At 42.0% G+C, this 13,138-nt stretch overlaps 1 protein-coding gene across 1 annotated transcript; it reads left to right on the top strand.

Annotated features, from left to right (window-relative positions):
• Window positions 1-7,697: 7,697 nt before the first annotated feature.
• On the top strand, window positions 7,698-12,899 carry DDIT4L (DNA damage inducible transcript 4 like). Its single transcript, XM_025873505.2, has 3 exons — window positions 7,698-7,976; window positions 8,283-8,424; window positions 10,430-12,899. Exons 2-3 carry the CDS (start codon window positions 8,334-8,336, stop codon window positions 10,918-10,920), a joined length of 582 nt encoding a protein of 193 aa, XP_025729290.1. The 5' UTR covers window positions 7,698-7,976; window positions 8,283-8,333; the 3' UTR covers window positions 10,921-12,899.
• The last annotated feature ends 239 nt before the right edge of the window (window positions 12,900-13,138 follow it).

Below are 13,138 nucleotides of genomic sequence, written 5' to 3'. Positions count from 1 at the left end.
CTGAGCCAAAATCAAGAGTTGGACACTTAACCAGCTAAGCCACCCAGGCAACCCTCCCCTAGACTACTTAAGAATAAGATGAATGTATAAGGGTCATTCTTCTAAAATTAACTTTTGTAGTTAAATTTGTTGGGTTCCACCTACATCATTGCCTAAAAGGGTTATACCTTGATAATGTCAATCTATAAACAGTTCCCTGATATAGAAAACATAAAAATATTCCTGATATATGGAGCTTTCATAGTAACTGTTTAAAAGCAGAACACATTAAAAATACTTTTTAAGAAGTACTTTATATATAGATTTCTTTGTAGGCAGCAATATTTCAATAATGGTTAAGCTTAAAAATATGCTAGATATGGAACTCACGTTAGACATAAATGCTAAAAGTAGGGTTTCCAAGAAAGCTGCTTCAAGACGCGTAAATTGAACAAAAAAGAAAAAAATTAAATATATTTTTTAGAACTAGAACTATAGCAGTGTTGGTAGAGAGATATAAATGAGATCAATCTTCGTTCACATAGTGGTTATGCAATCCTAAACACTACTGCTTTGTTACTTGCTAGTTTAGCATAATATCTGGTATTTCTCCTTTATCCCACCAAGAAAGAAGTTAGGTTGAATGCCTCTCTCCCCCCTTACCATCCTCATCTTCCTACTCCATAGACCCAGTGCTCATGTCAAGGATTTGAAATCCAACGCAATGTTGAGACTTCAGGAGTCCGGTAGGAGATGAGACAGCCACCCCCTGGTCATTCATCACCCACAGGTTAAAACCAAAGATGTTCATTACTCGTACCCTCAGCATAGCATCAGATCTGATCGTTTCCTGCTGTTCTACATGATCCTCGGGGCACAGAAGGAATCATTCTCAAGTACGGAAACCCTGTCCACTTCCTCTCTTTCCACCTCCTAGACAACACTAAGCCAGGGACTAGGCTCCCCTGCTTTTAAATCCCTAGACAACTCCTGTCCAAAGTCAGAGTTCAAGCCAGTATAAAAATTAGTATGTGGGGCCAATTCTCCAGCTAGTGCACTCTTGATTGTTCATTATGAGCAAAATAAAACCTCCTACCCTCCTGAAAAACCCAACATGGAATTTGATGAATTATTATAATATGCAATAGAGTGTGCATTCCCATGAGCAAACTCACAAGCTACGGGTTTTGGGGATGGCCACCTCTGACTGAGCTCTTAACTTGTAGGACTCGTGTTGCCAGAAACTTAACATGCATTGTTCCATTGAACCTTCTCTAGTCTAGATGAGGAAGCTGAAATTCAAAGGCTTTAAGTTAATTGCACCATGCCTACTTGGGTCAAAGCCAGAGTTTGAAGCCTAGTCTCGTTGAATCAGAGCCTAAAGTCCAATCACTAAGGAGGGCTGTTGTTCTGCTACATAAACAGAAGTGAGCACTTCTTTTTGTGCTTAGTATACGGACATCTAAACCTACTGCGAAGGTAATTATGTATTGCTATTCATTAATCTGTTAAGTACCATTCATTGCTCAGCTTACATATGGTGTATCAATAACATCACCCAACTGAATGCACATCATGTGCTTACAGTTATACTGACATCTCCCAAAAGCCTGCTTCAGCAATATATGATTTACAGCCTCCACCATAATATATACATCACCCATAAAAATAGTTCTCAATTACCCGCACAATATTTCAAAAAGCCAAGGCAATGTTTTAAAGTATATTTTATGATATAATCATAGAAGAGATGAATACTTGCATAGCTATATTTACCCTCTCCAGTAAATTTAGAAGTAATCAGATCTATATCTTTCTGTATTACACCCTCCCTTCCAAATTTGTTGTTTCCAAACACAACATTCCACAGAGTGATCATTTTAAATGCATTTAACAAAGTAAGCCCATTCCATATGTTACATAATTGGCTTCCACTTTGACAAGGTTGAAACAATTTACAGTTTGACAGTGTCTCAAGTTTATTAAACAGGATTTTATTTTTATAGAATACAGTCTACTCAGATAATCAGACTTTTCACATAGCTGTGCATGATTTTATGAGCCAGGCCCAAGGGCTAAAAGCCACACAGCACTGACTAGATTTGTTAGGGCCATGATGTCTGACTGGAGCTATGGAGAATCAGCAAACACTTGTCTGGCTGGGAATCCACCTTTCAGTCAAGGCCATGCTTTGCATATGGTAGGAACTCAATAAATATTTTTTATTAATTGGCCTAGAAAATGCTGAGATGGTCTGACTGTTTTTTTCTCTTTAATCTGTGCTTCTTAAATTTTAATTGCATACAATATGAATCACCTACAGATCTTTTCAAAAAGCAGATTCTGCATCAGTTGGGTTGAGGACTGATGTTCTGGATTTCTTACAAGCTCCTAGAAGGTGTTTGTGCTATTGGTCCATGAAACACACTGAGTACCAAGGCCATAAACCTTCCTTCAAAATATGGTAGTGCTTTTATCATTACCAGCCATAGCTCCCTGTAGCACCCCAACTTATCACACTAATTGTAACCTCAGATTTATTTGTCTACATTACTTTCTAAACTAATCTAATCTCCCTGGAGACAGGGACCCTGTTGGACTCCCAGTGCCTAACAGATAGTTAACACTTGATTAAAACTTACTGAATGTCAATTGGCCAATGAATGAATATGAACAAAAGATAGATTTTTATACACACCCTAGAACACATGTGAACACTCCCCTAGCCACCTTTTCATAAAAATGTCACTGGGGCATTGGGGATTTTTCAGAGTCAGGGCAAAATTCATAATCCTAATCAGGGCTCATATTCTTTGAGTGTGCTATATATTAACTAACCTAATCCCCACAACAGCCCGGCATGTGGTACAGTTATTATAATTCCCATCTTTAAAGGTAGAAAATGGAGACACGGCAATGTTAAGTACCTTATCAAAGTTTATACAGCTTGGGCGCCTGGGTGGCTCAGTTGGTTGAGCGACTGCCTTCGGCTCAGGTCATGATTCTGGAGTCCCGGGATCGAGTCCCACGTCAGGCTCCCTGCTCAGCGGGGAGTCTGCTTCTCCCTCTGACCTTCTTCCTTCTCGTGCTCTCTATCTCTCATTCGCTCTCTCTCAAATAAATAAATAAAACCTTTAAAAAAAGTTTATACAGCTAATTAGTGTCATGGCTAGGATATAAAGCTAGGCAGTTAGGCCCCACAGTCCATACACCTAACCACTACACCATGAAGATAAAAAAACAGGATCGCTCTTTGACCTTGTCAAACTTGTTAACATTAATGTTCTTTACAGAACGAGGGTCGGACCCACTCTAAAGACTACCAGATTTTTCTAGCTGGTCCATATGTGGGCATTCTTGGATTTAATTATTTTCTTGTGCAACCCCACAGGGTTATGTCATGAAGCAATGTGGAACTTTTCTGGGACACAAATGTGAATGACAAAAGCTGTGCAAATTTCGTCCATCAGAATAGGACACTTGGCTGGTACAGGGAGGGGGACCAAGGAAGGACCAGCATCTACACGAGCACAGAGCTATGTTTTCCTCTTATCTTTATGCACGTGAGAATTCCAGAGGAATGGTATGCCATGATGGTATTCCCCAACTTGGAACTTGCAAAGGTTTTAAGGTGTATCCCTAGAAAAGTGTCAAGGACCTTCTCCATGCTCCTAGCCGACATTCTTTTATGCGGGCTCCTGAATTATAAATCTTTGTATAACTAAGGAAAAGAAGGGACAGTGTACGTTTAAACATATCAGCTTTCTTTACTTAAAGGGAGATAATATGTAACATTGTTTATGAAAAGGAAAAAAATCATACAACTATTTTGAGAGATAAGTCACTATGGTAACCATTTCTCTGCTTGAATTTAGAGAAGCAAGGCCTTCTGCTACTGGAAGCTTCTCTCAGCTTTTAGCCGCAGATATTATGTATTATTTTCTACTGAGCTTCTTTTGTCTTATATTAAATGAGTCTTCACATTATCTTACTTATTGGAAAATCTCGTTATTCTATAGACTAACTCACTGCATATTTCATCATTAAATGGAAATTTTATTTGTTGGAGCACCCTCAAAGACAAAAATAATGATGACATATCTCATCCAGAGTGTTAACAGGGGGTCATACATGTCTTGCAACATTTGGGTGGTTCTTTAGGCAATGATTTCAAATAACCTGTGATTTTTTTTCCAGAAAACTATTTCCTAGATTAATATAGGAAAGTTAATACATATAATTCTGTATTTTGTACCAAAACAACTTTTTACCCACATTATTTTCTTACTTACCATTGAGAGATCTCCTTCCAGTACTCCCATTAATTTACACATGTACTATCATAAAAAAAAAAAGTTGTCTTTCCCAATCAGTGGCAAATATTTTCTGTACTTCCTGCAAACAGGAAAGAGGATAAATTTTGTTCTGTTTTAGCAATACTTCTCCAACCCCATTTAGCCCGATTAGTGCTTGCTGCAATAAACAGAACCACAATTTCAGGACAATAATAATTGCAATAATAATAGCTATCATTCATTAAGCACTTGCTATGTACCGACCCTGTTCTAAAACTGCACATAAGTACTAGATTTAGAAATTTAGCATAACCAAGGAAAGCCAGGGATAGTGTGCATTATTTTATTTATTTATTTGAGAAAGAAAGAGACGGCGAGTGAGGTAGGGGGGAGAAGAGAGGGTGAGAGAGGGAATCTGAAGCAGACTCCGTACTCAGCTCAGCACAGAGCCCGATCCCATGACCCCATGATCATGACCTGAGCCAAAACCAAGAGTTGGATGCTTAACTGACTAAGCCACCCAGATGCCCCAATAGTGTGCATTTAAAGATCTCAGATTTCTTTATAAAAAAGAGCTAATATTTAGCATTGATTATAAGGGTTTCTCTTTTAATCTCATAACAACCCTATGAGCTTGCTAAGAGACTTCCATGTCCCGTAAATCTTCCCTGAACCCATTGTACAGATTAAGAAACCCAGTTATTTTCCCTCTGATGTCATAGTTCATGAAATAAAATTAGCAATGCACTGGATATAACTGTATTAATAAGACCTCAGGAACAATGGCTCATACTGGATAGAGAAAATTGGCCAGTGAAACATAATAAATATTCAACACTCCAAGTCATGAATGCACAAGATACCAGTGTCTCCTAGAATAATATATTAAAGCATCATATTTGTTTTTCATTTTTGTAATATCCCTGGTATTCTGAACTTATACTTTATGCAAGCAATGATATTATGAATACTATATTTAGACAGGAGGGGGACATGGAACTTCCATATGTGTATATACATCAGATGAACATACTGTTGCCACGTGTTACCACTACTTTTCTCCCTTAGGTAGGTGGATGAGTAAATCATAGTAATAAAAAAGCATGCTTCAGTCAAAGACCTTACAGAGGATTTTGGTAATTTGCTATATTACACTGGTTTATGAAAGGCAATCAAATGATGTAACCAATTAGATTTTCTCTTCATATTCAACTATTGTGTCCAGTAAGCACCCTCACAAAGTCTTTTTACAGTATGAGAGAGGACATAACAAAACAGCAATGAAATATACTTCAGCACTGCCTCATAAACACCTGATACCCCCATGTGAACCTTCCGTTATAATTAACTATATCCACAGCATATAAAAATTAATGGACTAAAGTATGTGTCATCTCTTGACAAGACTATGATGGCACTTGGTTTTTCCAAATTCTATTCTATGATTTATTTTTAAAAGTCGGGTCTGTTTGTTTAACCCCGCATAGATGAAAACTGGTGATAGGATGGATTTTTTACCCTTTAAAGAGTAGATGAGAAAGGACAATCTCCACTAATTATCCCAAGTATGTGTTCCACATCAATCATTCCTTATGCCCTGTAATTCCCCAAAGCTAGGTCCATTCAGCCAAAAAGAATATTATTCAGTCTTTCATACATAGGTAAATTATTTTCTGCAGTAAAATCCCGAAGGGATTTAGTCAGGTGAGCGAAGAGTAACTGCTATGTTCTAGAAGGCCCAATAATCTTTCTGGCCCTTTGGGAGTACTTAGTTGATGTGTTTTGCCTAAATACCTAAGGGAAATGAAATGGGTAATTTCTTTATTTCAATGGTGTAGGTTCAGAGCACTCATTATATTAATCCTAATAACTCTCCTTGGAGGCAGGTAGGTGGCCACTTCATCAATATTGCCACCCAGATAAGGAAAGGACGCTCTGTGCCTTGCCCTCCCCCCACCCCAGACAGCTAGGCAGCTCATCTATTGGTCTTGAACATATTAGCCACTGAAACCGCTTTTCGGTAGGCTTAAATGGACTTGTTTATTTCCCACTTTTCTGCTATTGAAATAGAAGTGGAAATCTGCTTTCAATGACCAGCCTATCAGCATCTCCTTCCTTGGCTGGCCTGACCTTCAGGCAGTGCAGCTGCCTGAGTCGAGTTAAAAATGGACTGTCAGGCTGGCTTTAATTTCTGCTGCACTGCCTCCCAATGTCCTCCCACTGATCTGTTTATCACACCCTCCTTACCCCTTCTGTTGTTGTTTTTCTTACTACGACTTTTTAGCCTGGACAGCTGAAACTGCTTTTCAAGGCCCTAACCTACAGATCCTTGTACACATAATCCTCAAAGACCAGGAGCCAACACTAGATCCTCCTAGTTGTAGAAACAGTCTTCCCCTCCTGGCATCCCCTCCCTTTCCGCTCCTGACCCAACACCTTCTTCGGGAGTGACCACTCTGAACAGATCATCTCCTACTGCACATCAAAGCAAGAAAAGGGTGGATTAGTAACTTTGGAAGGAAACATAGCACTTGGCCTCCTGCTTATGGGCTGTGCGCGCATGTTGAGTCTTTGCACAGTTCCTCTCTCTGTGCGCTTGGGTTCAGAACTGCACATCGAGCCTCACAGGGATTATTCCTAGCTGGTACTAAAACTCCGTATATTCACCGCCCCAAGCCCCTTCAAGACCGCCCAACACCAGGGGCTCGCCAGAAAGGTCTGCCTCTGGGTATGACAACTGCTCCTGGCGATCAGGCGGGCGAAGAAGCAGCTAAGGTCCCACTACCGGTTTTGCTTCGTTTTTGGCAAAGTCCCCTTCATTCAAGCTCCCAGCGCTCTGGAGCCAGGTCTAATTAGAAGAGTACCAGGCTCACCCTTCTCGCGGAGAAAACTCATTAGTCATAGATGAAACCGCCTTAGGGTGCCGAGACTGCAGTGATGAAGACCCCTCCTAGAATTCTGGAGAACCTCCGATGCGGAAAAGGCGAGCTAGATCTGATCGCGGGCAGGAGGGAAAGATGTAGAAACCCACGGAGTAGAGCTGACTTGGTTAGAGGCCAGAACTAAATGCATAAATAATGCTCATTGAACATCGAAACAGATATTAGCAAAGTTTTAGTATGACACAGCAAAGCCTCAGGTCCCGGTAATAGACAAAGGACGGAAAGCTTCCCGCTGCCTGGGACCGAATCTTAACAAGGGCACCGGCGGCGTGAGAGTGTGCGCGCGCCGGGGTGGGGTCGCGCCAAAGAATCCAAGCTAGTAGTGGAGGCGAGTGGTCAGCTTTCGGCAAGTCGTACACCCGGAATTGCGGACTCGGTGACCTGTGGCCCACTCAGGAAACAGCAGGTGTCTACCCGGCCGCAAGCTTATCCTCAATTCCCAGCGGCTCCCCTTGGGCGGCTGCATGTGTCTAGGTTGAAATGCAACCCGACCCCGAGAAGGGCGGGGCGCAGGGCCGCGGAGGGGTGGTGCAGGTGGGCGGGCCGCGGCGGGGTGAGGAGGCTGGGCCTATAAAGCGCTCGCGGCCCCAGGGGCGATGCTGCTCGGTGGAGCGGGTGCTGCGTGGGTTGGGGGTCGATCAGTGCTTGGGTCTGCAGGTCCCTGAGCCTCCGACGGAAGAGGCTCCTGAGAAGAGTCCGTGCCTCCGTTTACCCCGCCGCTTTGTCAGCGAGCGCGCCCGTCGCAGCGAACTCCCAGCAGGTGAGCGAGGCAGCGGCCTCGGGGGACGGAGCGGGGGCGGAGGGCGCCGCTGCTCCCCGCCCAGGGGTGCGTTCCTCTGGGCACGTCCGCTCCGAGTTATGCTAACTTTGAATTAGTTTTAAGTTGTTGAGTGTGGATGGCGTCTCCACTCCCCGGGCTTTGTAAACTTGAGTTGCGGAGGCCGGCTCCTCCCCTTTGGAAAATGACTTCCTCGGCTAGTTCGCTGCCGGGACGCTGGGCATTTTAGGAGCCTCTGCACGTCTTGCCTACTTTTGCAAATCCGTCCTTCTTCCCTTCTTTTTCCAGCGCCCCGGAAAGGCCGTTCCGCCCCCGCGAGGGAAGCAAGAGACGTTGACCATGGTTGCAACTGGCAGTTTGAGCAGTAAGAACCCGGCCTGCATTTCAGAGTTGCTAGACCATGACTTCCACCCGGGGAGCCTGCTAAATGGTGAGTTTCCCAGCTGCCCGCCTTTCTCTCCTCCAAAAGTCGCGGCCCCTGGAAGATGAGATGGGTGGGCGGACGGTGTCGCCCCTTCCTCGATGTAGGGTGTGCCTCAAAATCCATCTGAAAAGACTCCTTTCCAAACTTTCTAGCATCTTCTGTTCGTGGTAGTGAGAAACAAAGTAGCAAAAAATAACCCAAAGGCTGCACGGTCTAGTTTGCGGCCAAGAGGATGTTTGGGGATTAAAAATTAGATAGGTTCCTTAAGGAGTTGTGAAGTTACGGTGAATTCGAAGTGTACAGTTTTGAATTTTAACAAATGTATTCACCCTTATAACCACTGCCATCACCCCGTACCCCCAAATTCGCACGCGCTCATTTGCCATCAGTTTTCCACGCTCCCTCTCCCCTGTCCCCAGGGAAACACTGATCTGCTTTTTGTCACCATAAATTAGTGTTGCCTCTACCGTTTCATACAAATGGAATCATGTAATACCTACTCTTTTACATCTGATTTCTTTCCCACAGCCTAATGATTTTGAGATCCTTTAATGTGGTTGCTTCTATCGGTATGTGTTCCTTTTTATTGCTGAGCAATATTCTTTTTGTGGATATACCCAGTATTCTGTTTTTAATGCCAGAAGGAAATTTCAAAACAGCAGTGGTGCTGGACATACTTTCATCTGCAATTTTAAACAGCAGTTTCTAGGTTAGCACGCTGCTCTGCCTCTAAGAAGTTGTGTGGCATCGACAAATTGCTTAATTTCTTTGGGCCTTCCTCATTTCGAAGGCCAAGTGGTTGATGAGCTAATTTTATAGGCCAAAGCTCTAAAATATGGAGCCTTATAAGTGCATTTGTTTCACTGAGTTATAAAAACAAAAACAGTGACCTAACTGAATAGGTGATGTGGGGAGATGAAGAGACAGTAGCCAATGAAGGTGAAGTATGCTTAGGGAGGGGTTGCCCAGTTGACTGCGAATGTGGTGTGGCATCCTGCCAAGTGGTAGGATTAATTTGGAAGGTAGGTGACCAAATGCAGAGCTATCTCTTTTCCTTTGAGCAAATCTAATTTTATTTTCCTAGGACTGTTTTGTTTTGCTTGGCTACGAAAACTACCCAGCCAGTTATAAATATCCTCGTGGACCTTAAAGGTCTTCCCTTTGAGCAATTTTTAATCAAAGAGGTTGCAGCTAAATTTGGGATCTACAGACCATTCCCGTAGAGACTTTTAAAGAAAGACACAAATTCGATATTAACTGTAGCTCATCAAGTTCTTCTTAAGTTCAGCAGTAAGGAGCAGTAGCAAAAATCCTGCATTTCACAATAACAAACATGTATAATTCTTAGAAACGAACAGTCCCTTCACTGAAAAAAAAAATTATTACCATTTTTATTCCAGAAGTGAAGCGTGTTCTCTGTAAAACAAAATTAGAAAACCCTCAGAGCAAGTAAGGGAGCGGGAAGGAAAAGAAAGTCACTGGGGGGCGCCTGGGGGGCTCAGTGGTTAACCTCTGCCTTCGACTAGGTTGAGTCCCGCATCGGGCTCCCTGCTCCGCGGGAGGCCTGCTTCTTCTCCCCACTCCCACTCCCCTTGCTTGTGATCCCTCTCTTGCTGTGGGTCTCTCTCTGTCAAATAACAACAACAACAACAACAACAAAAGAAAGTCACTGGTATTCTAGTATAACCATAGAAAGATTTTTGATCCAGTCTGTAAGATTGTGTGTATGTACACATGTAAATTTAAAGAAAAGAGGTTATATCCTATCCATCCTGTTTATCAGAACCTTTATTTCATAGATGCATTTTCAGTCTCTGAGATTTTTCAGTGACCTGCCCTGTTTGTTACCCAGCTAGTCAACAGCAAAGCCGAGTCAGCTGACTCGCCAACAAATATGTGCAAAAGGCAGACGTGGTAGATAGAAGTAGCCCATGTTGCTATCTTGGTGTGTTTTATCTGCTCCAGGATTGATTGATTGATTGATTTCATCTCAAACTTCCCCTTCCTACAGATTTCGACTACTGGGATTATGTTGTTCCTGAACCCAACCTCAATGAGGTGATGTTTGAGGAGACAACTTGCCAGAGTTTGGCGAAAATGCTGGAGAACTGTCTGTCCAAATCAAAGCAAACCAAACTTGGTTGCTCAAAAGTCCTCGTCCCTGAGAAACTGACCCAGAGGATTGCTCAGGATGTCCTGCGGCTGTCCTCCACGGAGCCCTGCGGCCTTCGAGGTTGCGTTATGCACGTGAACTTGGAAATTGAAAACGTATGTAAAAAGCTGGATAAGATTGTGTGTGATTCAAGCGTGGTGCCCACTTTTGAGCTCACCCTTGTGTTTAAGCAGGAGAATGGCTCCTGGACTAGCTTCAGGGACTTTTTCTTCAGCCGAGGTCGCTTCTCATCTGGCCTCAGGCGAACTCTGATCCTGAGTTCAGGATTCCGACTTGTGAAGAAAAAGCTTTATTCCTTGATTGGAACCACAGTCATTGAAGAGTGCTGAAAAGGAAAGATTTTAAAGGTCCTTTTTATGATTGGGTCATAAAAGTGCACAGTTGCCCCGTGAGAGTCATTTTAGTCACCCTGCCTGCTCTCAACGAGAAACCCCAAATTGAGTCATCTTCCTTCCAGGCTTCACATTTACAGCAACCCAACTAAAAGGCTGAGTTCATGGCTTTTGAGAAAGGACCCGAAAAAGTGTACTTTTTTTTTTTTTTTTTGCCTATATTACATGTTTTTACAAAATGGCATGGAATAAAAGAAGCAGTCCACCTTAGTTTTATATTTGACCTCGCTTTTTCCAGGTTGTCTTGCTAAATAGACTATACACCAAATGTGCCTAATTAGATTTTCATACGGCTTTTTTTTTTTTTTTCTGTATGTTTTCGGAGTAATCCTTTCAATCACAGAAACATCATGATGCTTAGCTCCTCAAAACTTCCAGAACCCCGCACCATTTTCCTGCCCCTACTCAGATATGAAGCGTTCTTAGACTGGAGGGTAGAATGTAGTGGGTGAAGGTAATTAAAACTTCACCCCCTGCAAGAGTGAATAAGAAATGGCACAGCAAGAACAGAGCTACTTCACTGTTGCTTTGCATCCTCGCTATGCTTCTGTTTTAGAGGTGGCAAGAGCGTGTATTGTCATTTCAGTAACCACAGAATTGTTTAAAATAACTTTATGGTACAATACAAGCGTCGTTTTTCTAGTTCTCAAGTATTGAATGTTATCTTTAAGCTAGAAAAGTGAAAAGTGTTGAACGGGTTTTTTGCATATAGTTGATCACTCTTCCCCTGAGGGCATGGTGAATATGTATGGGGATGGGAAGTGAGTTCTCAGATCCACTTCCTTTCTCATTCACTTGATAATTTAGCTTCTGATTTTCATTATCACATATGCTTAACCTCAGATGAAGCATCTCACCCAGTCAGTGTTATCTGGCTCTGGCCTCTCCTGGGAACTGAGGTGTTTCTCTTTAACCTGAATCTTCAAAGGAGAGAATAGGTGCATGCTACCACTTTTCATGATCAACATGGGCCTATTTATGAAGTCTGCTCTGGGTATGGATAGCTGGTGTATAGTACAGACTAGGGAATGAAAATCATGGTCCAGGTAACCAGTTTTCTTCAGCCTTGGATACCTGTCCCTAGGGAACAAGAAAGGCCTGATTTTTTTTCTTGTTCCTCCTAGCTAGGTCCTTAGCCATTCTTGTCTTATGTTAATGAGAGAATGTAGGCTTACACTGAGGTATTCTATTCAGCAAGGCCCTCACATTTTTGCTGTAAATCACAAGAAGGAGCTCCTGCCCAAATTATTAGTACCACTTTACGTGCCTGAAGCCAGGGTTGTAGGGAAAAGTGTCTTCATGCTGGTGTTGCTCAGAAGCGGGTGTGATCCTGTTACAGATCCCATACGTGAGCTAAAAGTTCACTATTCAAATCAGCAAGCAGTCTAACAAATCCAATTCTTCACGTGTTTGAAAAGATACCGCAAAGCCAGTCCTTATAGGACTGGGCCCAGAGCAGTCCACCCCGTTTGCATGTCTGTTACTGTTGGGCTTTAAAGGTCACCGTGATTCTGTGGGCCTGGCTTCTCTGGCTTGGATGTAGAATCGTTGTCCTTCTTCCACTAACAGTTGTCGTCGACTCTTGTCTTTTGTGCTCACAAAATGGTGATGGCTTATGGAGATTCCTAAATTAATATTCCTGTTAAAGGAAATTAAAGTTTGTCTATTTTTGACAATAAAGCCTCATATATTTTTAATTCTGTTGTCTTCTTTGTCTTTAATGAGTTTATGCAATAATCACCCAAAAATGTATCTAACAATATTAAGGAAAGATGACAAAACCATTACCCCTTTTTGACAAGGTTCTTTGTACCCTTGCTTGTAATAGTCCAGTTGTATTTATCACATGTGCATATGTATCAATAGAGATTTGCCTCATAATTCTTCAATTACAATAATACTTTTTATAGAAAAACATTAATAATTTGAGTTCCTTTGACAACCACCTTTTTACAAACCACAAATGATTGTGTAAAGTTGTCTTATAGTTTTTTGAATGACCAAATGCAGATGTATCAAACTGTAAGATCAGTGTACGTTTTCATTTTCATTAGTTTACTCCATTTGAACAACGTGTCTTTCTAATTCCACTATTATTCGTCATTTTTCTTCTTATCTTTTCCACTTATCTTTTCTGTCTCCTTATTTATGGTCA

This window comes from Callorhinus ursinus, unplaced genomic scaffold (assembly GCF_003265705.2).
Source record: "Callorhinus ursinus isolate GAN/ISIS: 27379988/994484 unplaced genomic scaffold, GSC_fseal_2.0 scaffold4, whole genome shotgun sequence".
Taxonomy (NCBI): domain Eukaryota; kingdom Metazoa; phylum Chordata; class Mammalia; order Carnivora; family Otariidae; genus Callorhinus; species Callorhinus ursinus.
This window is presented reverse-complemented; position numbering and strand designations above follow the sequence as displayed.

Coding starts and splice junctions, on each gene's coding strand:
- DDIT4L (XM_025873505.2), top strand. CDS start 8,334: ATGGTTGCAACTGGCAGTTTGAGCAGTAAGAACCCGGCCTGCATTTCA. Junction 8,425..10,429: donor CCCGGGGAGCCTGCTAAATG/GTGAGTTTCCCA, acceptor CCCTTCCTACAG/ATTTCGACTACTGGGATTAT.